The sequence below is a fragment of the Caenorhabditis remanei genome, chromosome V (assembly GCF_010183535.1).
Source record: "Caenorhabditis remanei strain PX506 chromosome V, whole genome shotgun sequence".
Lineage (NCBI taxonomy): Eukaryota > Metazoa > Nematoda > Chromadorea > Rhabditida > Rhabditidae > Caenorhabditis > Caenorhabditis remanei.
Window position 1 is genome coordinate 17356882 of NC_071332.1, and position 24626 is coordinate 17381507.

At 37.7% G+C, this 24626-nt stretch overlaps 8 protein-coding genes across 8 annotated transcripts; 7 read left to right on the plus strand and 1 right to left on the minus strand.

Annotated features, from left to right (window-relative positions):
- Positions 1–987: 987 nt before the first annotated feature.
- On the plus strand, positions 988–4483 carry GCK72_020808 (uncharacterized protein; the record flags this gene model as incomplete). The annotated part of the gene is made up of 7 exons (XM_003106462.2): positions 988–1154; positions 1721–1912; positions 1966–2329; positions 2761–2989; positions 3042–3199; positions 3338–3411; positions 4348–4483. The coding sequence occupies 7 exons, from the start codon at positions 988–990 to the stop codon at positions 4481–4483; spliced, it is 1320 nt and encodes a 439-aa protein (XP_003106510.2).
- Positions 4484–7398: 2915 nt separating this feature from the next.
- GCK72_020809 (uncharacterized protein) lies at positions 7399–7695 on the plus strand (the record flags this gene model as incomplete). Its single annotated transcript, XM_003106471.2, has 2 exons — positions 7399–7556; positions 7611–7695. 2 exons carry the CDS (start codon positions 7399–7401, stop codon positions 7693–7695), a joined length of 243 nt encoding a protein of 80 aa, XP_003106519.2.
- Positions 7696–7884: 189 nt separating this feature from the next.
- On the minus strand, positions 7885–10928 carry GCK72_020810 (uncharacterized protein; the record flags this gene model as incomplete). The annotated part of the gene is made up of 7 exons (XM_053733807.1): positions 7885–8251; positions 9392–9581; positions 9643–9796; positions 9848–10159; positions 10206–10347; positions 10520–10841; positions 10901–10928. The coding sequence occupies 7 exons, from the start codon at positions 10926–10928 to the stop codon at positions 7885–7887; spliced, it is 1515 nt and encodes a 504-aa protein (XP_053582720.1).
- A 952-nt stretch (positions 10929–11880) lies between these two features.
- GCK72_020811 (uncharacterized protein) lies at positions 11881–12757 on the plus strand (the record flags this gene model as incomplete). Its single annotated transcript, XM_053733808.1, has 3 exons — positions 11881–12090; positions 12480–12626; positions 12674–12757. 3 exons carry the CDS (start codon positions 11881–11883, stop codon positions 12755–12757), a joined length of 441 nt encoding a protein of 146 aa, XP_053582721.1.
- Positions 12758–13237: 480 nt separating this feature from the next.
- GCK72_020812 (uncharacterized protein) lies at positions 13238–13604 on the plus strand (the record flags this gene model as incomplete). Its single annotated transcript, XM_053733809.1, has 2 exons — positions 13238–13295; positions 13345–13604. The coding sequence occupies 2 exons, from the start codon at positions 13238–13240 to the stop codon at positions 13602–13604; spliced, it is 318 nt and encodes a 105-aa protein (XP_053582722.1).
- An 810-nt stretch (positions 13605–14414) lies between these two features.
- GCK72_020813 (uncharacterized protein) lies at positions 14415–15496 on the plus strand (the record flags this gene model as incomplete). Its single annotated transcript, XM_053733810.1, has 4 exons — positions 14415–14479; positions 14530–14816; positions 14878–15265; positions 15316–15496. The coding sequence occupies 4 exons, from the start codon at positions 14415–14417 to the stop codon at positions 15494–15496; spliced, it is 921 nt and encodes a 306-aa protein (XP_053582723.1).
- An 812-nt stretch (positions 15497–16308) lies between these two features.
- On the plus strand, positions 16309–17195 carry GCK72_020814 (uncharacterized protein; the record flags this gene model as incomplete). Its single annotated transcript, XM_053733811.1, has 3 exons — positions 16309–16536; positions 16872–17060; positions 17112–17195. 3 exons carry the CDS (start codon positions 16309–16311, stop codon positions 17193–17195), a joined length of 501 nt encoding a protein of 166 aa, XP_053582724.1.
- Positions 17196–21567: 4372 nt separating this feature from the next.
- GCK72_020815 (uncharacterized protein) lies at positions 21568–24494 on the plus strand (the record flags this gene model as incomplete). The annotated part of the gene is made up of 8 exons (XM_053733812.1): positions 21568–21762; positions 21808–21916; positions 21964–22115; positions 22425–22604; positions 23171–23353; positions 23398–23525; positions 23576–23703; positions 24241–24494. 8 exons carry the CDS (start codon positions 21568–21570, stop codon positions 24492–24494), a joined length of 1329 nt encoding a protein of 442 aa, XP_053582725.1.
- Positions 24495–24626: the final 132 nt, after the last annotated feature.

A 24626-nucleotide genomic window follows, 5' to 3' on the forward strand; every position in this document is an offset into this window, starting at 1 on the left:
CATCTCCTGTGTCGGTTCTCCCCACTCCCTCCCTCTCTGTCTTTTATGCGTTGTTCTATATCATTTCCTCACTTTTTTTTCTTCTCTTTCCTAATCTTATTGAACCTTAGCTTTGGGTACTTTTTTTTGCAAAAGTTATTCATTTGGAATGAGACATCAATCATTTAATCTTATAATTTTATCAAGACATGTGATTTTAGGTTCCACATTTTCAAGAATCAGGAACTTTTAGAAAAAAGTACATCACCTGGAAAAATATAATCCTTTTCTGGCCACCTTTAAAGGAGCCAAACAATAACAATACCTGGAAAAAAAAACCAGGAAGCTTTTTTTGTCAGTGTAGTTTGTGTCATTGTAACTTTTGTCAGTGTAGTTTGTGTCATTGTAACTTTTGTCAGTGTAACTTTTTTTCAAATTTCGAAAATATGTATTTTTCATATCTCTAGCTCATATTTTTCTTCCATATTTCTTTTTTTTCATGCAAATTCTTTCACATTTTGCACATCTTACATCAAATTTCCTCTCTTTCTCATTATCACTTCCTCATTTCATCTCACATCGTCATTTTCTTCTGATTCCCCTCCCCTCCGTTCCTTTTTTTCTTTCTCCTTCAGATGACGTGACATTTTCTGACCCCGACGCTCCCTATTCAAAATCATCCACCTTTTGTTGCGTGGAACGAAAATTTAGGATTAGTCATTGGCCAAAAAATAGAAGAAAAATTTTTGCTCAATTTTGAGACCATTCAGAAAAAATAAAAATTTTGATGCTTTGATATCTAGTCTTGTGACTTTTCTATTTATTTTTTGTTGATTGATCTTTCAACCTCTTTTGGTTAAAGACTAAGATTCTCAGTCTTGGATTTCTAGGCCATGTCACTCCTACTCAGACATTCCCATTTCATTTTTTTTGACATTTATTCCTTTTTGTCTTTTCAAATCAAAAACCTCTCACAAAATTAGAATCAAATTCCAGAACCTTCGATGCATGAATAGTTCGGCGGCCTCCACTTCTTCGACCATTTCGAGCACGACGACTCCTCCAGCCAACGTCATCAGCAGCAGTATCAGTAAAAACAATGAACATCAGAATAATGGCACGTGCATACAAATCGCTGAGGCGATAGCGGCACAAGGCATCGATGATATCACTGTGTAAGTTAGAATGGTAAAATGGGGGAAAAATTCTGAGACCAAAAGTTACAATGACAAAGTTACACTGACACAGTTACAGTGACAAAGTTACAGTGACCAGGTTACAGTGACCAAGTTACAATGACCAAAAATTGTTGTCACGTTTAGCTAGACGTCTTTGAGACTTTTCTGAAATTTGACCTCCAAACCTGTCATAACCACAAAACCATCCTCTCTTCCCCTCCCGTACCCTTGTCATAGTTCAACTCGCTCTTCTCTCCTCAAACATTTCAACTTTTGACATGTGGCTGATGGAGTGACATTGGACATCCCGAAGAGCTCTCTCTCTCTTCTAAAAATCAATGTGTGCTGCATCCTCATGTTATCATTATCAGTGTGAGGAAAAGAGTTACGAGATATAGATGACACAGTTGTTGTGACACTGGCAGCTGTCTTTTAAGAAATGGGGATAAGAAAGAGCAATAGATTTTTATGTTCAAAGGTAGATCAAAAAAATGTTACATGATGGTGGGGTGAATGTTACACTGACAAAAAGTATTATTAAACCAAAACTATTAATTTTCCAGAGACTTCTACATCCGATCAATCTTCACATTCCTCTACGGGTTTCTATTCGTCTTAGGCATTTTCGGAAATGGCGGTGTGCTATGGGCGGTGGCACGAAACAAACGGTTGCAATCGGCGCGAAACGTATTCCTCCTCAATCTGATCTTCACCGATCTGATATTAGTGTTCACGGCGATCCCTGTCACGCCATGGTGAGTTTTTTTTGTTTGAGTGGGTACTGTAGCCTCATGAAAGTGGTTTTTAGGTACGCAATGACCAAAGACTGGGCATTCGGGTCAGTGATGTGTCATCTGGTGCCGTTGTCCAACTCGTGTTCGGTGTTCGTCACAAGTTGGAGTCTCACCGCGATTTCTCTAGACAAATTTTTGCATATCAATGATCCGACGAAGCAGCCTGTCTCGATCCGCCAAGCTCTCGGCATCACATCACTCATCTGGATTGTATCGACACTCATCAATCTACCGTACCTTATGTCATTCGAACATGTGGAAGGATCATTCTATGTGCAGCCTGGAGAGACACCGTACTGCGGACATTTCTGTGATGAAGCGAATTGGCAAAGTGAAAATAGCAGGAAATTGTATGGGACGACAGTGATGTTGTTGCAGGTGAGCATGACCTAAATTTTGTTTTGGACTAACAGACACTCAGACAAACATAGGTACTTCTTACTCCAGAAATTAAGCAACTTGTTGTTACACTGACCAACATTTCAATCAGTGACAAAATTTTAAAGTAAAATTCAAAAGTTTTGGATCAAAATTGATGTCAGGGCAGACGAACGAAGTTGAGAACTGAAATTATGTTTTGGAAAAAATACTTTCAGTGACCAAAATGGTTACAGTGACAAAATTTCATACAGGGACAAAATTTCTTCAAGTGACAAAATTTCTTATAGTGACAAAATTTCTTACACTGACCAAACCAGCCATATAAAATTCTGACTATTGTTTCATTGCATTTATCTCATGACATATGAATGCACAGACACACAGACAGACATCCCATTATTCCCACCCATCAATCGCTTACCTTTCAGTTCGTCGTCCCAATGGCAGTCATCACCTATTGCTACTTCAAAATTCTCCAAAAAGTTTCCAAAGACATGATAATTCAAAACGCTCAGTTCTGTCAGTCGCTTACTCAAAAACAGCGGAGTGATGCGACATCAAGAAAGAAGAAAGTTAATTATATATTAATTGCAATGGTTGTCACCTTCATCGGTTGCTGGCTACCTTTAACACTTCTAAATTTGGTTAAGGATTTCAGTGAGTTTTAATTATCTTAATTATTTTTGACCCCTCACCTAACTTTTTCTAGAACAAGAACCAGAATGGCTGAAACGTCAACCGTTCTTTTGGGCAATTGTGGCACACGTCATCGCCATGTCGCTTGTAGTCTGGAATCCTCTGCTCTTCTTCTGGCTCACCAGGAAACAGAAGCGATCCGGGTTGTCAAAAATTCTGAATTCAACGGAGGTAAGCCTTCTGACTTCTCCCCCTGCCACCGCGACTGCTTCCTAGAATCGTGTGCTTCTGGTGTTTCCTTTGTCTCCCTTTCGATACCCTCCGCTTTTTTCCTCCCCTTCTCTTTCAGTTTTTCACCTCATTTTCCAGATTGTCTCCTCGTTCGCCAGCCGGGTGAGCAACTCGATTCGACGGTCTACATTTAGGAGAAACAATATTGACAGGTAATTCATTAATAGCCTTCTAACTATTCTCATTCTCTTCTAACAGCTTGGCTTTTTCGTACTCTACTTTTTTGGTCTTTTCTGTGTTGTAGAATGTTGAGAATATTAATTAATGACACGAGGTACATTTGAATTTAGTCGAAATTTTCCAGTGAGAAAGTTCTTACACTGACCAAAATTTTGGATTCTGGATTATTCTGCAATTCATAAAATCTGGTCGACATAGGTAAATTCTGCTCGTTGAGACCGTTCAGAAAAGTATAATCATGCCCTGGTTGGACGCCAGTTGGGTCTCACCACGAAATCTACAGTAACCCGGTTTACTGTAGTTTTCGTGGTGGGACCTAAATTATGTATATCAAACCAGAGCTTGTGGGAGCTTTTCTGAAAGCTCTCGACAAGCTAAATCAGAAAATGATAATTTTAATCAATTTAGACAAAATCTGAACGGGTTATGATAGATTTTTTGAAAAATAAATGTTTCGAAAAATTTCGAAATTCTATAACTGTTTTGGTTTATGGTATTTTTGATAACTTTTTGTCAGAGAAGTATTCTTGCTCTACCGAAAATGTTGTTTTGTTTTTTATTCCCGAAAATCACTTTCCAAGACTAGATCGCTGCGTAGGTGCGCCTCAATTACAGGTTTTACTTTTGAACAACAAGAAAAAATCCGGATTTTCTCTGTCTTAAGTTTTGAGAAGTCCAGGCAACAAGTAACACCAAAACTAGGTTAATTGATTTACAGTGACCTAAATAGTTACACTGACAAAAAGTTACAATGACAAAATCTATGTTGGTCCTCCGCATTGTCCACTTTCGACATATTTTTGCACGAATGCTTTTTGTCTACTACTAAATACTTATCATAGCTCTAGCCAACCAACCATTTTTTAAAAAACATTTTCAATTTCCCACTAATACCATCTCATTTCCAGGGTTCGAAAAAAACAGGTAGTACTGGACTGCGAGGGATCCAGCTACACGACCTCCTCACGTCCACTGCTCATCCGGACAGATGTGCAGGCAACTCTTTCTAATGGCTCGACGAGCACGACGAGGGAGATGCTCTAATTCCATCGCCATATTTTTTTTTGCCTATTTTTTCCATTTTTCTCCCAAAACCCCACAAAACGTGCGATTAATCCGGGTCCCCAAAGGTTCGCTCCGCTTTTTTTCAAATTTTTTGTATTTTTTTGTCTTCCGCAACCCCTACACCAGCCATCTTGTCTTTTCCTTCTCTTGTTTCAGTTAATTTTTTTCTTGTGCCAACACAACATGGCGTCACCTAATAAAGATGTACGCAGCAAATGGGATTATAGCGGTTGAGAAGGTTTTTTAAAATGCTTATTTTGGGAAAATTGGGAAAAGATGATGTGGGAGGGAAACCAAGGAATCTTTCAGATTTTCAGATTTTCAGGTACGGCGAGAGTCTAGATCGTTGCGGGATGGATGATGGAGATGGAGTCCGGAAGTTTGGCGATGATGAGGGTGTCTCAATGATTGAATACATTAAAATTTATACTCAAATTTTAGAAAAATTCAAGAGCTACATTTTTGTAGTTGACCGCATTTTTAAGCAATTCGTACCATTTCGTGAAATACAACAGAAAAGCTGAAATGTGAGCTCCCAACTTCAAGTGGCCATTACTCGGTGAGGGAAAGGTCACACAAAAAGTGATTCACTACAAAAATAGACAGCTAGAATAGCGCTGTAATATGATTTAAAATTCAAAAGTTTTGGATCAGTATTGATCTCACGGCAGACGAACGAAGTTGAGAACTCGATTTAAAAAAATGGTTACAATGACCAAAATGGTTACAATGACCAAAATGGTTACAGTGACGAAAATGGTTACAATGACGAAAATGGTTACACTGACCAAAATAGTTACACTTACCAAAATGGTTATAGTGACCAAAAAAGTTACAGTGGCCAAAATGGTTACACAGACCAAAATGGTTACACTGACAAAAATGGTTACAGTGACGAAAATGGTTACAGTGACCAAAACGGCTCCAATTTTTAAATGTTCCAAAATTGCTTTTCTGCCTCGAAATAAAAGTTGTGTTTATTTCTTTTTCTATTATTATCTTTCTCAAAAGTTTTTTTCTCAATCAGACAGCCATTGATACGCAAAAGAAAACAAATCTCAAAAATAACAGTTTTTTTGAATTTTGATGCAGTTTTGTCTAGAAATTTCAGCCGAAAATTGATCCAGCTTGGTTTTTTTGAATTTTGGTTTGTCTTTGCGCTCACTATCAGTTTGTTAGATTTTAATGAACACTATCAAATTTCCTTCTATTTTCCTGTTTTCATTTATAATTCCAGTTCTTTTTCCAAAAACACTTTGAGAATTCACTATTTGTTCTTCCAATCCATCGTCCTGTGACCTCTCCATTCTCCAGAATCCCGCCGCCTTCCAGACGTTTTTTTCAGCTGCTTCCTCGGATTCACCCATCGTTCTCCACCCTTCTAGAAGGTAATATTCTAGTAATGCTCACACTGTCGGAGAACAAGAAAAGAAGGAGAATCATATTATTTCTTGCATCCGAATACATTAGCACCCAGAGCGTCAAAGAAGAAACAAGATTTCGTGTCTTGTTTATGCCGAATGCTCTTCCATTCCACCCACCACTACCACCACTACTTACACATTATTCACTATTTCTCATTTCCATACAACGTTTTTGACATGACATAAGATGAATCACAATCCGGTTAGGTTAATTTGGGAATGATTTGTATAGGGATTGAGGTCGAGGGGCGGGGCTTAAGGGTTAGTAGGGGAGTACTTAATGGGTCAAAAGGTACTGTGTCAGAATATGTGTTTTTTTTGTCCAGTACATGACTACTAATTTGTCCCCTAACTTGAATCGTTCCAAAATTATACTATGGTGTCTTACAATGTCCATAGACCTAGCTTGCAAACTTCCTGAAAAAAAAGGAAAAAATTTAGTTGAAAAGAATTTTGGTCACTGTAACATTTTACACTGACAAAGTTCTAACAACGACAATTTTTTTACATTGACCAAAAATGTTGAATTCCAGATTTTTCTGATTTAGTTTTTAAAGCATCTTTTTAGATACTAGAATCCTTACATTTCATCAGTTAGCAATTCATTAAATATGGTTGACATAGTTGAATTCTGCTCGTCAAAACCGTTTGCTAAAGTAATAGCATGCTCTGCTTTGACGCCAGTTGGGTTTCAGCACAAAAACGACAGTAACCCGGAGTACTGTAGTTTTCGTGGTGAGACCAAAATTACTTCAAACCAAGGCCTGTGGGTACTTTTCTAAAAGCTCTCGACGAGCTGATAACGAGATTAGTTGACTTTTAAAGTGACCAAAATAGTTACACTGACAAGAACACTGACAAGAAGTTACAATGATAAAATCTATCTTGGTCCTCCCCATTGTCCTCAAATTTTCAATTTTGTCCAGTTTAGTACTAAAATTTTTTGAACAAAACCGATGACGTTTTCAGTACTTGTCACATAGACTTTAGGACTTACTATTAGAAGGGCACATAAGTGGACTACACTTTCAGAAAATGCGAGACATTTTTGTAGTTTATAATTTTTTGCACAGACCAGGCCCTTTAAAAACTCAAAAACTTAAAACTCAAAAACCAACAACCCTTACGTGTTTCCCTTGACATCCATATGACCCTGCATGACCTCCTTCCGTCAGAATATTAAAACATACCAAACATCTCCCTCCAACTATTCTTAGCCCCATTCTAATCAGTGCTAAGTGCCTACATTTAGTCACCCAACAACTCTCACCATATGAATAATTCCTTTAGTTTTGTATCTGGAAGACGTCAGCCTCCCCCTACCCATACTTCTTTTCTAATACGCCCTCTATGTTGTTATCCTTCCTCACTTTTTATTTTATTATGTATGACACTACGGTAATAGTAGTGGTGACTAGCCTAGATTTTTCTTCAAACTTCTTATTTTTTGCATCCAAATTGTCTTCCAGAATGTCGCGACCACTCAACTTGGCCATTCTGACAATTCTGTTGGGCCTTTTGCTCATTGATTTCTGTGCCAGTGCACCGCCATCTGGGCCCGCCCATCAAGCGATGCGATTGAAAAAGTGGTACTCGTGGAACAACGATTTGGAGGTTACCAAGAAATGGTAAGAGACTTCTGACATAGCATTTCTGATTTGACATAATGACACCTTTTCCAGGTACGACTGGCAAAACGTTCCGCATGCCCTTCAACAAAAACGTCAACCGTTCGAGGTGGCATCGTCCGACTACATTATTGAATAACACCATTTTTGGGGCATTGATGATGGCTACTGTTCCTGTTATTTATATTTTCATACACTCATTTATTAATTATGTTAACCATTACCGATTTCAGTGAGAGGGCACTTGTGCGCGCCAATACAATGAATTAAGCGAATAAATCTCTGATTATGTTATCACGACGTGTTTTTGCAAAGTGAAATTTGAGAATTAATAGTAAAGGACCAATAGGAATGCGATAATATAGACTAGAACGTTCAGAAAGAACAGGAAACGTTTGATATGATGGAGTTGGACGCTGAGTTTTCTCTCGGGTTCCAGTTGTTTGATGACTGGTTTCTTGGCGTCCTCTACTCCGACGTGCTCCACACTTTCAGCTAACGTGGGTTCAGAATTCGTTGGAAGATTGATAAGCAACTCGGTGTCTGATGTGGTGGATGAGGTCGTGGAGTTTTGGAAATTGTCGAATTCATCGTCGTTTAGTGGGTTGCCGATTCCGATGGAGGTGCTCGGGGAGCCACCTCCTTTTTCGAGGACCGACTCGAGAGATTCGGGGTCGTCTTGGTCGGTGAAGAGTCTGGAAGAAATTGGTATTGATTGATTTTCAGAGGTTTGTTGCGTTCCCGACCTCAATGCGCTTTTAAACTGGGTTACTGTAGTTTTCGTGTCGAGACCTATTTCCTTCAAATCTAGTCATGATTATACTCATTCGAAGCGTCTTGGTGAGCTGGTTCCAGCAATTCAAGAATTTTAGATTTTTGTCAAAAATTGGCCGAGCTTCATCATATTTTGTGAATAGGTGGTGATAGGTTGCAGGTTTATAGCTTGATATGATGGTAAAATAAGTTTGAAACTTTTATTTTTCGGTAAGAAGGGATTCGAACTTTTTTCAACAAAACAAGTAATACCGTAAAAACTAAAAACTCTATTTGAGGTGCATGCAACTCTATTGTTCAAAGGGTCCGTCGGAGTGCAACTCTATTAGAGGGGCAATTCAAATAGAGGGTGCACCTCTAATTTTCGTCAACGAATTCGCCCGACCTCGATACCCAACTATCTTTTGAATTTGTTTGATTTCATTAATTTTTATGCCGAATTCATCGAACTTTTACGTAAAAAACGGAGAAAATCCTGAATTTCTATAACAAACTACGTTTTTGACAACAAAAACTCTGACAAAAGAAAAAATCTGTGAAATAGTAATGTGAGAGAACAGTTCGGAGTCAGTTAATGATGATATTAGAGAAAAGTGTAAATCGCTGGAGGGCAACTGTATTAGAGGGGCACTTCAATTAGAGGGGCAACTCAAATAGAGTTTTTACGGTATCTTCAAAACTATTCAATATTTTCTGAGAAGTTACACGAAAAGAATTGTCAGTGTAAAAATTTTGTCACTGGAAGAAAAGAAAAGTTGGTCAGTGTAGTATTCAGTATAAGAGCGTTTTGGTTGTTCTGTTTGTCACAACGTTAGTCAGGAATAGACCAAACCTAGATTAATTTTTTTAGTTGGCAACTTCTTAGTACGAATCTTCTTTACGCTGTTACAAATCTAAAAAACTGTCAGTGTAAAAATTTTGTCAGTGTAGTATGAAGCATAACCTTAAAAATGCGCTATGACTCAATGTTTAGAAAAAGTTAAATAAGATGTTCCGCAGTAAAGAAAAGTCGCTGTACCGCACAAACTGAAGTTTGAAATAGCTAGTCCCCCTAAACTTACGTATTCGGATCAAACGACAATCCCTTCTTCGCGAACAATGCATCAATTCCCATTTTCTTCGGAATCTCCGTGATATCGATTCCAAAATTGAACGCAAACTTCTCCGGCAAACTCTCCTCCAAAAACTTGGAAATCGAGATCAACAAAATTTGGAAGGAGCTGATAAAAATATTCATCGTGTAGAGTTGCACTGAAATTTAAAAAAAATTAAAAAATTGTACACGCGGACCGATTTCTTTCATGGTACATACCAACTTTGGGTGTTCCCCCACTGCCCGGTGGCAACTGGCTGATCATATTCCACCCGTATGTTGCTTGAAGGACCACGTTGAACACAATCATGATGACGTTAGTTGAGAAGGTCTCGATCCAGAATCCAAGTAGGACCAACAAAGAGGTTAGGATCTGAATTTTAGATTTTTTGGTTGTTTGAAAACACAAAACCCATTAACCAACCAATGGCAACATAACAGTCAGCTGGAAATACGGAAGGTGTCGTTTCAAAATGATTCCAAACTCCAAAAGGGACCAATACCAGTCGGGTTCTCCCTCCGGCGGGTCCTCTTTACATCCCTTCGGTCCCCAGTAGCAATGCTTCTTCCACGCATCTTTGACTTCCCATCCGCCAACATGTCTCTTATTTTTCTTCTCAATCGGGTCATAGCTCAAACGAATCGATGGCTTGGCGTACTCCGCAACGGTGTTTGGATCGCTTAAGTTGACTTGAGCAAGACCGTACACCCAATCGGCGATGACAATCGGGCAACTCTGGAATTTTTTTTTTCGTTACTGTAAAGACGGCTTCTGAGGGTACCTGCTGATCAAACGGCCAGTTGGTAAAGTCGAATTGGCAGGTGACAAAAAAAGAGAATGTCCCACTGCTCCAAACTTTTCCGGTATAGTAGACGGTGGCAGGCAGGCCATTCATGTAGAGATGCCAGGTATTACCACGGGCGCTGTAATAAAATGAAATTTATTTTTCTTATACTGACAAAGCTCTTACATTGACAATTTTTTACACTGACCAAAATTTTGGATTCCAAGTGTATTGATAACTATTTTGTCTGCTTAAGCACGCCTTATCGATAACTATACAAGCGCGCTGTAAGGGCTCAAAGGATAACTCACCTATTATAAAGCGCCAGTGCCGGTTGCCAAATCCTCGATGACGGAACGGTTAGCTTTGTGATATTCGTCTTCTTCCGATCCCATACCAGGTACTCATCGATCCATGACGCCCAGAGATGACCATGAACCAGAGCGGTCTGTTCTTCTTCGTCTACTTTCTCCACATGAGCAATATTCAAAAACACTGAAACCTGTGTCACTGTTGTCTCCACTTTGACCGGCCGAATTTTTGGATTATAAGATTTCAATATATCCTTCTGCAATTGCCTGTCGTCCTCCGGCGCGGACTCGACATTTTGAATGTGCCATGAGAGCAGGAGGACTGAAATAACCACTTTTTTCTATTCAAAATAAGAATAAAAATTCAAAAATTCAACTCACTTATAGGAAATATTCGTAATAGAAGCATTTGAAAGTTATGATAGAATTAAAATCAATGAGTTTGGAGAGAAGGCAACAGGTAGAAATAAACAAATTGATGAGATAAACAAAATGAAAAGTGTGGGCGGAGATTGTCATTTGATATGGAGTTAGGTAGAGAGAGAGAGAGGGGGGGGGGGGGGGGGGGGGGTACCGGAAATTGTTTATGTTAAGGTAGAAGAGGAGGAGGAGAGATTCAGGAAAAGCACAAATTTCAGATTTTGTGGAAAAAAATTATATCATATCCAGGAACTCTGGCATTTGAAAACAAGAAAGCTTCGAGATCCTGAAAGCCATACTTGTCAAGACCGCTGGATAATTGGCGCCAAAATTTAAAATTAAAAAAAAAAGTACTAGAGTTGAACTCAATGGTCTAAGCCGAAAAATGTTCCAAACTGTAGATTTTGATGGGTTCTATGCAGGGAACTAAAATTTTTGGAAATTTCTACATTCCGAATTATTCTTTACCAAAATTCCGGAAATTTCGATAACTCCGTATTTCAAATTTTTCATGGTCAAAATCAATAAATATGTATGCAGAAAACCTAAACATTTCCGATTTAAATTATTTTTTTAATCATCACGAAAATATGTGAAATTTTGGAACCAAAAAATTTTCCGACTGAAAAAGTTCCAAAAAAGTCGAAAATGTCGGAAGTTTCAAAATTTCCGATTTCGGTTCCTCACCTCCCTGGTTACGGTTTCCAAGTCTGTTTGAAACTGAAATATCAAGCAAGCGCCAGACACATACATCCATTTTTTTGATCTACCACTTCAAAATTTGAAATGTGCTAGACACTCTGTTTGACAACAGTTTTGACACTTCCCCTGAAAGGAACCTTTGTATAGCTTTCAAACATTTCCACTTTTTGTTCCCGATGAAAACTTCCTATTTGATATTCTGTTTCTTATTTTTCCAACTTATCAACGCCGCTACAAAAATGGTGACTGTATGGGGACATCCTGACCCGACAACCAGTAAACGTGCCGCAAAATATATGAATGGGATCAATTGGAAGATGTGTGTTGATAGCTGTTTTAAAGATGCCACTTGCCTACTTGCATACGGAAATTCATCTGAATATTGTGGAATGTACACGTTTGGTGATGTGTCGAAAGTGGAAAATCTTGAGACTGTTGCTCTGGATAAGGTTTCGTTCAGGATTACATCTGCCCCTGACACATGCGAGTCTGTACCACAAATGATAAGTGCTTCAAGTCCGATAACAACATTATCTGAATATTCCTCTTATCAAATTTCTCAAGTGTCTTCTGCTTTCAATATCGAACTTACCAAGACTATAGGAACCACTTTTTAACTCGAAACTGTCTCGGGAGGGACCGTTTCCAGTCTTTTGTATCTATGTGTTTTCCTTTTCGTTCAATAAAATAAAATTAAATTAAAAAATTAAAAAACCACAACTAATCCAGTTTTTGAGCGATATTGCGAAAATGAATGTGGCTGCTAGCTGGTCGATGGACAGGATGCTATACAGTCAGTGATTGAATGCGTCACTAATCTATATTTTTGTTCTTTTAGATTTACCTGGAAGCTGTGGACTATGCCACTGTAAAACAGAGATGTGTTTCAATGGACGGTGCCTTTGAGGTCACCCTTTGGGTAAAGCTGTTGGTGGAACCTTTGATTCATACTATTCATTTTGGTATCGAGTTGACAGATAGCAATGTAATACACAAAAAGGAAGGATTATATGTATGACCTAAAATTTTTAGACTTGGACCTGGACACTACCCGAGTTAATGGTAGATGATTCTGGATACGTTTGGGCAGAGAATGAGCCTAATCCTGAGAAGTAACGTTTTTGATAAAATATAATATAGAAGTGGTTTCTTTTATGAAAGTATGCATGGGTACAGGGTTGATCATATCCAAAAAAACCACAAGTAGTAACCCATATTTTCCACGTTTCTGCAAATTTTAAATAAATGTTCAAGATTTCTGATACAAATCAGAAAATATTTGTGTCATGTGATTTCTGCTTGTTTTAAACAGAACAAACAAGCAAACAAGAGAAAGATGTGGTCCAACAATTATTGAAGTCATTTCATAGTATTCTTTCTAACCTAGCCCTTTACCGTCCTTCAATGAAAAATCTCAAATCGTTTCTTAAGCAATCCAGTGAGAATATGACTCATTTCTTCTCGTTTTCTGACTATTATCTGACTTTCATGATTTCTGCTCACTTGGCACAAAACAAGCAGCAGGAGTTACAGAACAAACATTAGGTGATGGGACATATAAAATAGACAGAATTTTCGCAAAGTTTCGCTCTTACAATGACCAATAAGATCGAAATGTTCACAGAATCACTATTCACGCCAAGACCGACGGCAGGTAAGTCTCGTTTTGGAACTGTAACTGGAAAATCATTCAACATTTCCAGGCGATGAGTTCCGTGCCGCCCTTATTTCCTCCGGACTCTCCCCTCAAGCCATTGAAGGAATCCTTGACATTAGCTGCACGGCATACCTATCATTTCTGGAGTGTGGAAAAGAAATCAGTTTTCTGAATGCTATTGACGCGGTGACGAAATGGAAGTTGACGCTGGAAAAGTTTATTAGTACGCAGACGAAGAAGGATCAGGAGGCGTATGCACTGTTTTGTAGGAAGCAAGAGGAGCAGGATAAGAAACGGTTTTTCTAATTTGTAAATTTAAATGAAGCGTCTTTTAAAATTATGTGCTTATTGTGTTTAACCAAATAACTCCGTCCATTTTGCAATACTGCAATTGCGTTTCTTTCTACTTTCGATATCTCGAGTAGTATTTAACCGAGTGTTGTGAAATTTGCTACAGTTATGTAACTCGGCATGGTGGAAGTGACTAAAAACAGATTTCAAATTGAGATTCGAGCAACTTGTGATCAAGGCGGTTTTCCAGAAGAAGACGAATGTGACTTGGAAATGGAAGAGTGGGATTCGGAGATGGAGAACAAAGATGTTGAGGACCATTGAACCAGTATTAAGCTCCTCAAAACCATTATCGTATATTCCTGTTTATCTTATCTTGTCTCTCCAATTATTTAAAAATTAATTTCAGCGTTTTGCTTCACTCATTTTTACTTAAAACCCATTAATCCTCATTTTCTGTAAATGGTTCCAGTATGACACAATCAGCTTATGCTTCACAAGCCATCTAATTTTCCTCAGTGTTCTTGCAGCAGATTAGATCCGAGTTTGATTTGTCGATCTGACAGATGCGAGACACTAATCTATTTGCAGTACTACATAAAGATGTGACAGATGGTATCTGACCTCTTTTAATAATGGAACTCACATGATGACAGGACATATGACAGTTGGTTCCTCCCTGTACAATGCATTTATGACTGTTCTCAAACCTTCCACGTCATCCACTTCCTTACTGACCTAGTAGATGGTAATTACTCCAGTTGGTCCCTCCTCCTCCCTCTCCACTCACAACCAACCTCATTCAACCTCTTCACCCCTTCGGAGATGCCTATTGGACTCACCTATCTTGGTTTACGATGTGTATTGGAGCATTTGGATGCGGTTAAGCGGTAAGTCATCTTCATAACGTTCAACATGTCTAACACTATCTTTTTTTCAGAATTCACATCGCGTCCCGCAGTGCTGTCCTTCAAAAGAGCGAAAAGTCAATTCCTATTCGATTGAACTATCTTTACATAAGCAATGGCGTAACATGTCTAGACTATTGTTCAATGAGCTTTAGGGATGACAAAATGGAATTAGAGTTTGACGATGACAGAAGAAAAATACCATGGACTGTGCTTCATTCCGTTCCCGTACCACAAAACTTGGATACCCAAACTGTGGGAGATAAAATAAATCAATATTATATGGGAGGAAGATCAAATGTTTATGTAAAAAGACTGAGTGTCTATAATTCTGATTCGTTGCCAGTGGACGAAGTTTAAAATTACTGAACTTAATGCAGAAAGTAATTACTTTGAAGACTTCCTTCCGATTATCGATCCGATCAGTTTCCCGCTGAAATATCTGAAGACTGGGACGGCCGGACTCCATACTTACGACCACCCGGTCTTCCGTTCTGCGGAATCTCTTACATTTGGTCTTTTCGAAGAAAATAGTGAAGCAGAAATGATATGTCTCCATAAATTGCCATGCAAAACTATCCTATTCGAGTACAACCTCGAATGGATTAATATTGCGAATATGATCCGATATTGGATGAGAAATCCAAAAGAAATTGGCACAAAGTACACTTTTGTCGAGTATGACCATAAACTTGTATATAGCGAGTTGATGACTATAAAACGAGAGTTTGAGGAAATTCGACATGATTTGGAAGGAACAAGAGTGAAGTAAGTATAGTGGTGTCAGAATAGTTAGTTCGATTCAATTACGTTTACAGCGGCTGCAACTATCCAAGCTTCCTGATTCCATTAAATCCGACATCGAAGCTCCTTGTTTATGCAATTGACAGTGATGGACCGTACCACAACTTTATCATTAAAGTAGTACCGGAATCTGAAACGGATTTTACTGGAATAGAAGGAGAGATGGCTCAATTGTCATTAGATATTCTTGATTGATTCAATTGGTACTCTTGGTCTTGCTCAAGCAGCTTTATATTTATTCAACGCTTATTCACTTTTTACAACCTCCGTCTCAAATTATATTCAAGCTGCTATGTTTTTTGTACTATTTCTTATGCCAATAACATTTTCTCCGACCTACGGTTTAGCGATTACTAAATACCCTGATACAATTGCAACCCCTCATCATATATTCCTTTTGTTAACTCGATTTTGTTAATAAATTTTTGTCAGCAGCCCTCTTTTTATATACATGTTATAATATTAAATTTGTATCTCAGCTCTAAGAGTATTTAGACCACACCCAATGTCGTGAAGTAGATTACTTCAGATTTTCAGGTTACTGTAGTTTTCGCTTCGAGGCCTAACTCACTCCCAGTCAAAAATTGTGGACACTTTTCTGAATGCTCCAGTCAAGATAAGTACTTCTCAAGTGGCCGAGTTTTGGATTTCTAGGCTACCAACACAATCCCCCACTTGTATCTGAGACTAGCCCCACAGTGCACTAATTTTGCTTGAAATGAAATGTGCAAAATGTGATCTCAAAGATTTTAAATCTTTCTTGATTATGATAAAACCCGAAAAAACGCCATAGCAATACTAACTACTAAATCTGTTGTGAAAAGTTGATCTTTTAGTATTTTTTCAAACAAAACACTTCACACATATGCCTAGTAACCATTGACATGGCTAGCCATAAAAGGCTCAGTTTTTTTCTTTTTTGTTACCAGTACACTAACATGAAACGCCCGGCTATACTTTTTTCTTTTTTCTTATTACTACCCATCACGACTGACACCGTTACAAAAATGATCACCGTCTGGGGAAAACCATTTAGTTTCAATGGGCAACCTAACCCTACTACCTATTCTTGTGACTGGGAGAGTTGTGTCGACAAGTGCTATGACGATACAAAATGTCTTCTTGTGCATACTGATTCATCTCAAACATGTGTTGTTTATACTATTGGAGACGTCCAATTAGTTAGCAATCAGAAGTTGAACCCTTCAAGTTCAAAGGATAAAACCACTTTTCGGGTATGCGAGTTTTGAAAAAAACAATTAGCCTGACGAGAGATGAACTTTAAGATCACATCTGCTCCGAATACTTGTGGTCCATTAGAAGAAATGTTACCGACAATGATTCCAATATTAAACCATCCAACCTACATCCACTTCAATATCACTACTACCTCAGATATCTACACTATTGGGTTTAAACAACCAGATGCAGCAGATTTCACTTTTCCCCTTACATCTATGTTTTTTTATGATAAATATAAGCAGAGTGATACAGGTTTAGCAGTTACTAGTTCTATGGCGTTTCTTCAGGTTTTATTACAACCAAGAAAGATTAAAAATCTTTTTTCCAGACTTTCTATGAACCCGTCGACTTTGAAATAGCAAAGTTGCGTTGCCAGGCATACGGAAATGGTTTTATGATTGCAACAGCTTCCTTGACTCAAAAAGTTGTCAATGATACCATCGAAAGGAATAAAAACCGTGACTCTATCCCGGAGCAAGATTTCCTTCACATTGGCCTTGTACTCCAAGATGATAATGTGGGTGTGATTAATTAGCTAATTATATAAAAATTATTTTGAGAATTGCAGACCTGGGTGTGGACAACTCCAGAGTTAGACTATAAGTCAGAAGGGATCCCGTGGGCAAGTGGAGAGCCTAAACCGGAGAAGTGAGATTTTAGTTAATTGGTCAATTAAATGTTTGCTTTCAGTAAATGTGCTTGGGTGATCAAAACACAAAACGTGGACTCCTTGACTCTGGTCTCACACCCGTAGGCTTAACGAATTAATTACTCAATTTTTTTTTCTTTTCAGATGCTCAGATATTGGAACCGGCTATATATGTAAACGTTCATAAAATACATTTCCCAACGAAATATATTGTCAGCAAAACCATAAAACCCATGTAATCCCCTATAATAATACGATTCTTTGTTTGACCGTCTGTTGATTTGTGACGTAAATAAATAAATCGCAACATTTTCTGTCTGTGTGTCTTTTTGTCCGGATTTCCTGTGGGGTGAAAGTGAAAAAGATGCGCCATTATTGCGAAAGTGGGCGGAGCCTGTTGTGTTTTGATGCAGCATGAAATATTGCACTTCTCCAAATACACCAGAGATCACATTTTGCATATTTCATTTTGCACATTTCATTTCCCCCGAATTAGTATACGCAGTATATCCGGACCGGGAAGCACCTGCTTGCTCCCAAATTTCTATTCCCCCTTTATAAATTTCTCACCCCCTTTGGTCTTTACGACTGCCTCTCCACAATTTTATTTGAACTAAATAGTGACTAGTGAGCAGAGAAACACACTGCGCTCTTCTTTCTTCTTTTCCGTCCGTGCTGAACAACTTTTTGAAATGCAAATAATAGGACAGGTGGTTCGCTTTTTTATATGCTACTTTGGAATGGCAGTATCGATTTTTTGCAGATTTTTTGCTGAATGAGATATTGGTCACTCTTTTTATGGCCTAGGTTTTGAGGGACTAAGTTTTCATAGTCGGGAAAGTCTCCATTTTTCCATTTTTCTCCCGAATTTTCTCCTAACTGTTGTGAGATCAACGGGTACAACAAATATGTAATCCGATAAAAATTTGTAGGAATGATAGTTGATTTTTGTTCCGTCCAACAAAAGAATGGTCGGAAAATGATAAGGAAGTGAAGAACGAAAACTAGATTTTTCAGAACCGGGATTTGTAAAAACTTTGACATTTAGTCTGTCTGGGTGTCGGTCTGTAGGTGTGTCTAGGTAAAAAACTATTAGAAAAGTTTTGAAAATTTCTCCCGAAACGATTTTTCGTAAAGTTTTTTTTCTGATTTTGTACTCAAAAGCAGAGGGTATGTCATTGAAAATAATTACCATTTTCATAAAAATTCAAGATTTTTGCCTCCGAAAAACTCACTTTGCAAACTGTCGTCTTAAAATTTTTTTTCCAATTTTTCGGTCAAATTTTTCCATTTAAAAAAGTATGTCGATTTCGCTGAAAATTCGCTGTTTTGGCAGACTTACTATTTTCTCCGAATTTTAATAATTGTAATTATATATACCCATCATCCCACTTTTAGACATTGATTTCGAAAAAAACCATGACCGGAACTAAAAAGTCAAATTTTCGTATTTTTGCGATTTTTGAAAATCTATCAGAAAATTTGGAAAAACCGATATCTCCATAAGGATTTTGGTTTTACAATATTGTTTTGTGCCCAAAAATGTTTCTCGAAATGTTCAGTGCTCTAGCTCCACAATCAGCCAAAACTACATCGGTTTGTATACCGCTCGTTTCGAAACTATTGCCGTTTAGAACCTCCCGTATTAGAACAAGAAGAAAGTTCCTTATAACCAATCGAACATGAATCAAAAGATCTTCATTTCATTAAGTTCCCCATCGCCTTCTAGAACCTTCCATCTCTTCGCTTCCATATTTTATCGTCTATCGGGATTCCTGCGTCTCCTCCAATTCCTCCACTATCTCCCCACACCCCTTCTCTCGACCAAAGCGACATTATTGTCGACCGTCAGGGGTAAACCTTTCTGTTTCTTCTATTCCTCTATCATGTTGTACTCCCCCCCCCTTTCTGTCATCACAGATCGTTCTTCGTCTTTTCGTTTCCCCCCGTTATCTTTTGTTTCCTCAATCATCAATCGATTTTTAACCTATATAATATATATTTTCTTAATTTGTTAATTACGTACTCTAGTGCCTCTGAAAATGATGTCATTTTTTAAAAACACAAAAAGAATCGAAAAACCTTTTTTCGGAGAGAAATCGAGAGGGGGAGGCTTCCGACACAAATCACACAAAATAAATCCGTTTGTCTTTGAAAACCTGTGTGTCGACTATATACATGTATCTTCGCTCTTTAGTCTTTTCGATTTTCCAACGTTACGATTTTTCCATTTTTGGGGTTTTGGATTTTTGGTTTGGGGTGCCTTTGACGCGTTTTTTCGTGTTTTTTTCTTCCAAAATCAAGTCAACTACTCTGTAGTTTCATTTTGTAATCTGGCGCGCCTTTGGCGCGTGTAGTTTCCGTAGTGTAAAAGAGAAATAGTTCAGGTTCAATTAGTACCCTGACTAATAATAGTGTTCGTCGAAAATCACTGTTTTGGCGAATTGGGAGTGAGAAATTTTTTGGGAGTTTTCATATTTAAAATTGTTCTTTTTTGACATTAACTGAAATTTTATCGAAAAAATAACATTTTCCTGATAATTTTTCCTTACTTTACCAAACCGGAAGCCTTCCTTCTCTGTTTGGTCACAAAATTTTGTGTCTTATGACTAGACTCTGCTAAGTATAAGGTGTTATGTATCATTTTGCAATGAATATGGGAAAAAATAGAATTTGTGAATTCATAGATCATCGGTTTCTATGTATATTTTTACCGGACTTGAATTCCGGACAACTTTTTTTCCAAAAATTTATTTTGTGAAAATTTTCCATATTTTTTCTTAAGTACTTTTCAAAGAAAACTTACATAGGTAAAAAGCTGAAATCGTGGGAACTCAGAATCAGTTTTTGTACAAAGCTACATGACTTGGCACGTGTGAATAGTGAGTTTTTTACTTATATGTAATCTTATATTTCGGCTCGTTTTGATCTTTGATATTATTTGAACACAGTTTCAGAATCGATACCTTTTTAGCTATATAAATTGTATCACAAAACTCAAACTGACACCAATAAAACGTTAATTTAATTTCGTCATTAAAATTGTTGGTTTCATCAGGAGAGCACGCTTATTAGCTCGGCCCCAGCAAAAATGCCTTTTTTCTCAGAGTCTCTCAATTTCCCACACAATTTTTTTTTCTGTTTCGATGGAGCGCAGTTGTAAGAAGAGTGCCGTGCTAATACCAACCCACCAACTTTCTTTATCAAATTTCAAACATAGTTTGGACCCTCCCTCTCCACTCCGAATTCCAGTATCTCATCTTCTTCTTTTTCAATTTCATCTGTCCTTCTCGTCCTCCGAAATTACCTCCAATTCGGCAGAACACAAACAAACATACATTTTCAAAATCGCACGTTTCCACTTCCAAGATATTGATCTATTCCGAACCGAGAGGACAACCTTTGAAAAGATTTTTTCGGCGAGATAAACTTGGTTTTATAAAGTACAGTTTTCGTACTTGTGTTTTGATTGTCCATGGGAGGTCATTTTGAAAAAAAACGGTCGGAGGTGACGTGTTTTGTGTCAGGGTGAGGTACTGTAGTTTGAGATAAGATCTGGAATGACGTTGACTAACTTAAAGGTGTATTGAGATCTGTTTTGATCTTTTCATATTGTAATGTATGTTGAGTTCGTTCCCAAATTGTGAGAATTTTTAATTTATGTCAGTCCAAAACCAGCTGAGAGTGAGCAGCGGAAAATTTGTGTACGTAGACAATTCTAGAAATTTCTCCTTGAAAATGTTTAATGTTTTCAGTTTTCTGAGATTTACGTCGTTTTATTATAAACTATTTTTGGTAATTTCCCTCGGATTTATTAACAACAGAAATTATTGAAATTCTTTAAAATTTGAAAAAATCAACGGAAATGGAGTTTCTAGGCCACCGCACAAATATTCTTGTCGCTCGCTCCTAATGAGTCCTGGACCGAATTTAAAAACTTTCAATTTACGAATGATCTCTCGGGATCTCACAGAAACATTATAATGTGAAAACATCAGAACAGACCTCAATAAAATTTTAAGTTAGTCAACGTCATTTCAGATCTTATCTCAAACTACAGTACCTCACCCTGACACAAAATCTTCACCTCCGACCGCTTTTTTTCTCAAAATGTCCTCAACCAAAACACAACTAAGAAAATTGTATATTGTTTTATGAAAATAACTTTATCTCGCCAAAAAAACTTACATGAAAAGATCAGAACAGACCTTAATACACCTTTAAATCATTTTTCTTTGGCATTTTTTGGTCTCGAGTCTCGAGTCTAGTATTATGTCTCGTCTGATATCAAAGCTCGTCTAGTTTCGATTATTACCTAGTTTCAACTTTCAATTTGTCTCTTAACACCTTCAATTCCGAATTTCAGCCCTCCTCAATGCTAGAATTCGACCAAATCGACCTACCCAGCAGTAGCAATACCCCTAGCTCAACACCAAGTCCTGCTCTCACTGAATTCACTTCTTCTCCCGGCGGAAAATCAAAATCTCTTCGAAAATCCGGAAAACCATATCAATTTGTCCCGAGTGCATGTCAAGTGTGCTATGGAAAAGCTACAGGACATCATTATGATGTAAATTTAATTCAAACATTCAAAAATTCAATTTTTTGATTTCAGGTTGCGTCCTGCAATGGTTGCAAATCGTTTTTTCGTCGTGTGACAATCGAAAAATTGCAATACAAATGTAGCGTGGGAATGAAGTGTTATGAAGACTTCAAACCCGGTGGTATGTCTATTTTCTTTGCTGAAGAGTTTGAAAAAAAACTTTTGTAGATCAAATCCCAAAATGCCGAGCGTGTCGGTATAAACGGTGTGTGGAAACAGGAATGAATCCGTTGGGTATCCAGTCGGAATTGAGGAAAATGAGTGAGAGCTCATCAATGGAAGAAACGGGCTCCGGAAAGGAGATAGTGGTTTTGCCAAGGGTGAGTATTTTGTATCATTAAAAAAAGTAAAATCTATTTTCAAATTTGGAAAAATGTCAGCAGTATCCGATCTGGAAAGATCTGAATTCAAACTTTTCGCAATTTTCGCTATTAGCTCGGCCCAGTTCTTACAACTGCGCTCTACCGAAATCTCTTTGAAAATGTCTCTTTTTCTCTGAGTCTCTCAATTTCGCTCACAATTTTCTTCGGTTTCGGTAGAGCGCGGTTGTAAGTAGCGTGTCGTGGCAATATGTATAAAAATTACGTTTCCGAATAAATTTATATCCGTTAATCTTATAATTTCTCTAGATTGTGGAACCCCCGAAGTCAATCGAAGCACAGGTAGCAGATCTTATCAAACACTTGGTTCATCTCGACTTGAAGACAAATGCATTTCGAGATTGTTCTTATAACCCAGTGGATTTTCCAACATTGAAAGAGGCAATCAAAGAAGATGTATCGATTATCGGATTTGGTGACCGGTTTGGAGTGAGTTTTTGAAATGATTACTTTTAAAGTCGAAACTATTTTAAAAAAAGTTGACTTGCAACATTCCGGTCGGCCCGTCCCGAATTTGAATTTTTCACTTTTTCCCTACAATTTTTTCTTTAAAAATTTTTTCTGAAAATGTTCCATTTTTAATAGGTGTTTTATTCAAAAATCTTTGAAACCTACAAAAATCAATCATAGGCAAACTTGTCAAATTTCGGCTCGGTCGGGCTGAGATTTTGTTCGTTCCGGCTTTAAGAAAAAGTAACTGTTTTTTGAATTAAAACAGTTTAACATTAAAAAAATCCGATTTCTTGATGCAAACTAACTTTTGATTGAATTCTGTGGTATTAAAATTCGAATTCGACATTTTCAGCAAAAAGTTTAAAAAATTAAAACATTAAGTTCAAATGAACTTCCGGGCAGGCTGGGGAAACCTTTTTTCGGCCCGACCGGTTGTAAGTCTGAAAAAAGTTTTCGACAGTCGTAAGGTCTTTAAAAATTGACTTGGTCAAATTTTTTAAACCTAATCAAAGATCATACGAAAGTTCAAAATGCAATTTCAGCCTATGCCTGGCTGGCCCCTAAGCCCTGAAACCATCGAAGAAGCGCGAAAACCTAATCCGATTCCTGGAACCCGGAAAGTCTTACCTCCCAATGTAAAAAGATGGGTTATGTATGACTTGCTCACGATTGTTGAAATGGCCAAGACATTCGACTTTTTCACGAAGCTCTCCGAAAATGATAGGGTAATTAACTAATTTAAATTATATTAAAAACAATTTGATTTCAGTACTACCTATGTCGTGACACCACTCTCATGGTATCCAACTTGACACGCGCTTTCTTCTGTGTTGAAAATAAAACTGACCAATTAATCCGATCAGACGGACAAACAACAATGGCAACGCCTCCGAAGTGGTTACTTGAATTTTGGGCCTATTAAAATTCTAACTTTGTAGTTTTTCCAGGCTACCAAAGGAGTATATGGATAAGCTGATATTTGATATCATGAAGAGAGCCATAAAGACATTGATCCGGATGAAATGCACAAAAATTGAATTCTTGTTGCTAAGAGCGATATTGTTGTGTAATGCAGGTATGTTACCTTAATGGCGTGTGTACAGTAACTTTGGCCTACTACAGTACCCATAAACGACAATACACCGAGTATAGAAGAGTATCTTTTGACTTTGAGTTGGTTTCATTACTCTCTTCCTGAATGACGTCTATTCTAACTAGGGAAGAACGTGGAGTCAGTTTGCAATTCGGACGTGACCTATACCATTGGAAAGCTAAGAAGACGCTGATTCCGAACATAGATTCAGTTCTTGCCCTCGAGACCTGGTATTTGAGAAAAACAAGGTCAACGTTCTGAAAAATGTCAAATTATTTCATCTTGACCTTGATTTTCCAAAATATCAGGAGTCGAGGGTAAAAACTAAACATATTTTTCGAATCAGTATTTTCTCAGCTTTCCAACAATCTAGGTCACGTCCCATAACTCAAAACTGACTCCATGACGTTTCCTAGTAAGTGAGTTACAGTAGGACAGATGCACTGTACTTATGAGAATAATGCAAACTAGAAAAAACTTTTGGAGCTACAGTAACCCTACTCAAATCTCAATTTCCAGCCGCCCCAGACATCTCCAACTCCGCTCGAACCATCCTCTCTACCGAGCGTGCCAAATATACAGTAGCCCTTCTCAACTACACCATGGCTAACCATGGACCAGAGGGACCCGGTCGATTTGCAGAAATTCTGAATGTGATTGATGTTTTGGAAAGGCAACAGAAGGACCAAAGAGATGTGAATGTTTATATTTGTCTGTACCGACCGAAGCATGTGAAATTGCCTCTGTTGGATGATGTCATGATGATTTGTTAGTTTTATTGTGAAGAAGTTTGTATGAACCGGGTTTAAAAATGTTTATGGGTATTTTATGTTTGCTTTAATTAATGCATTTTGGTTTTGTTAATAAATTATTTTCTTGATTCAATAGAAATAATTGACTTTTTA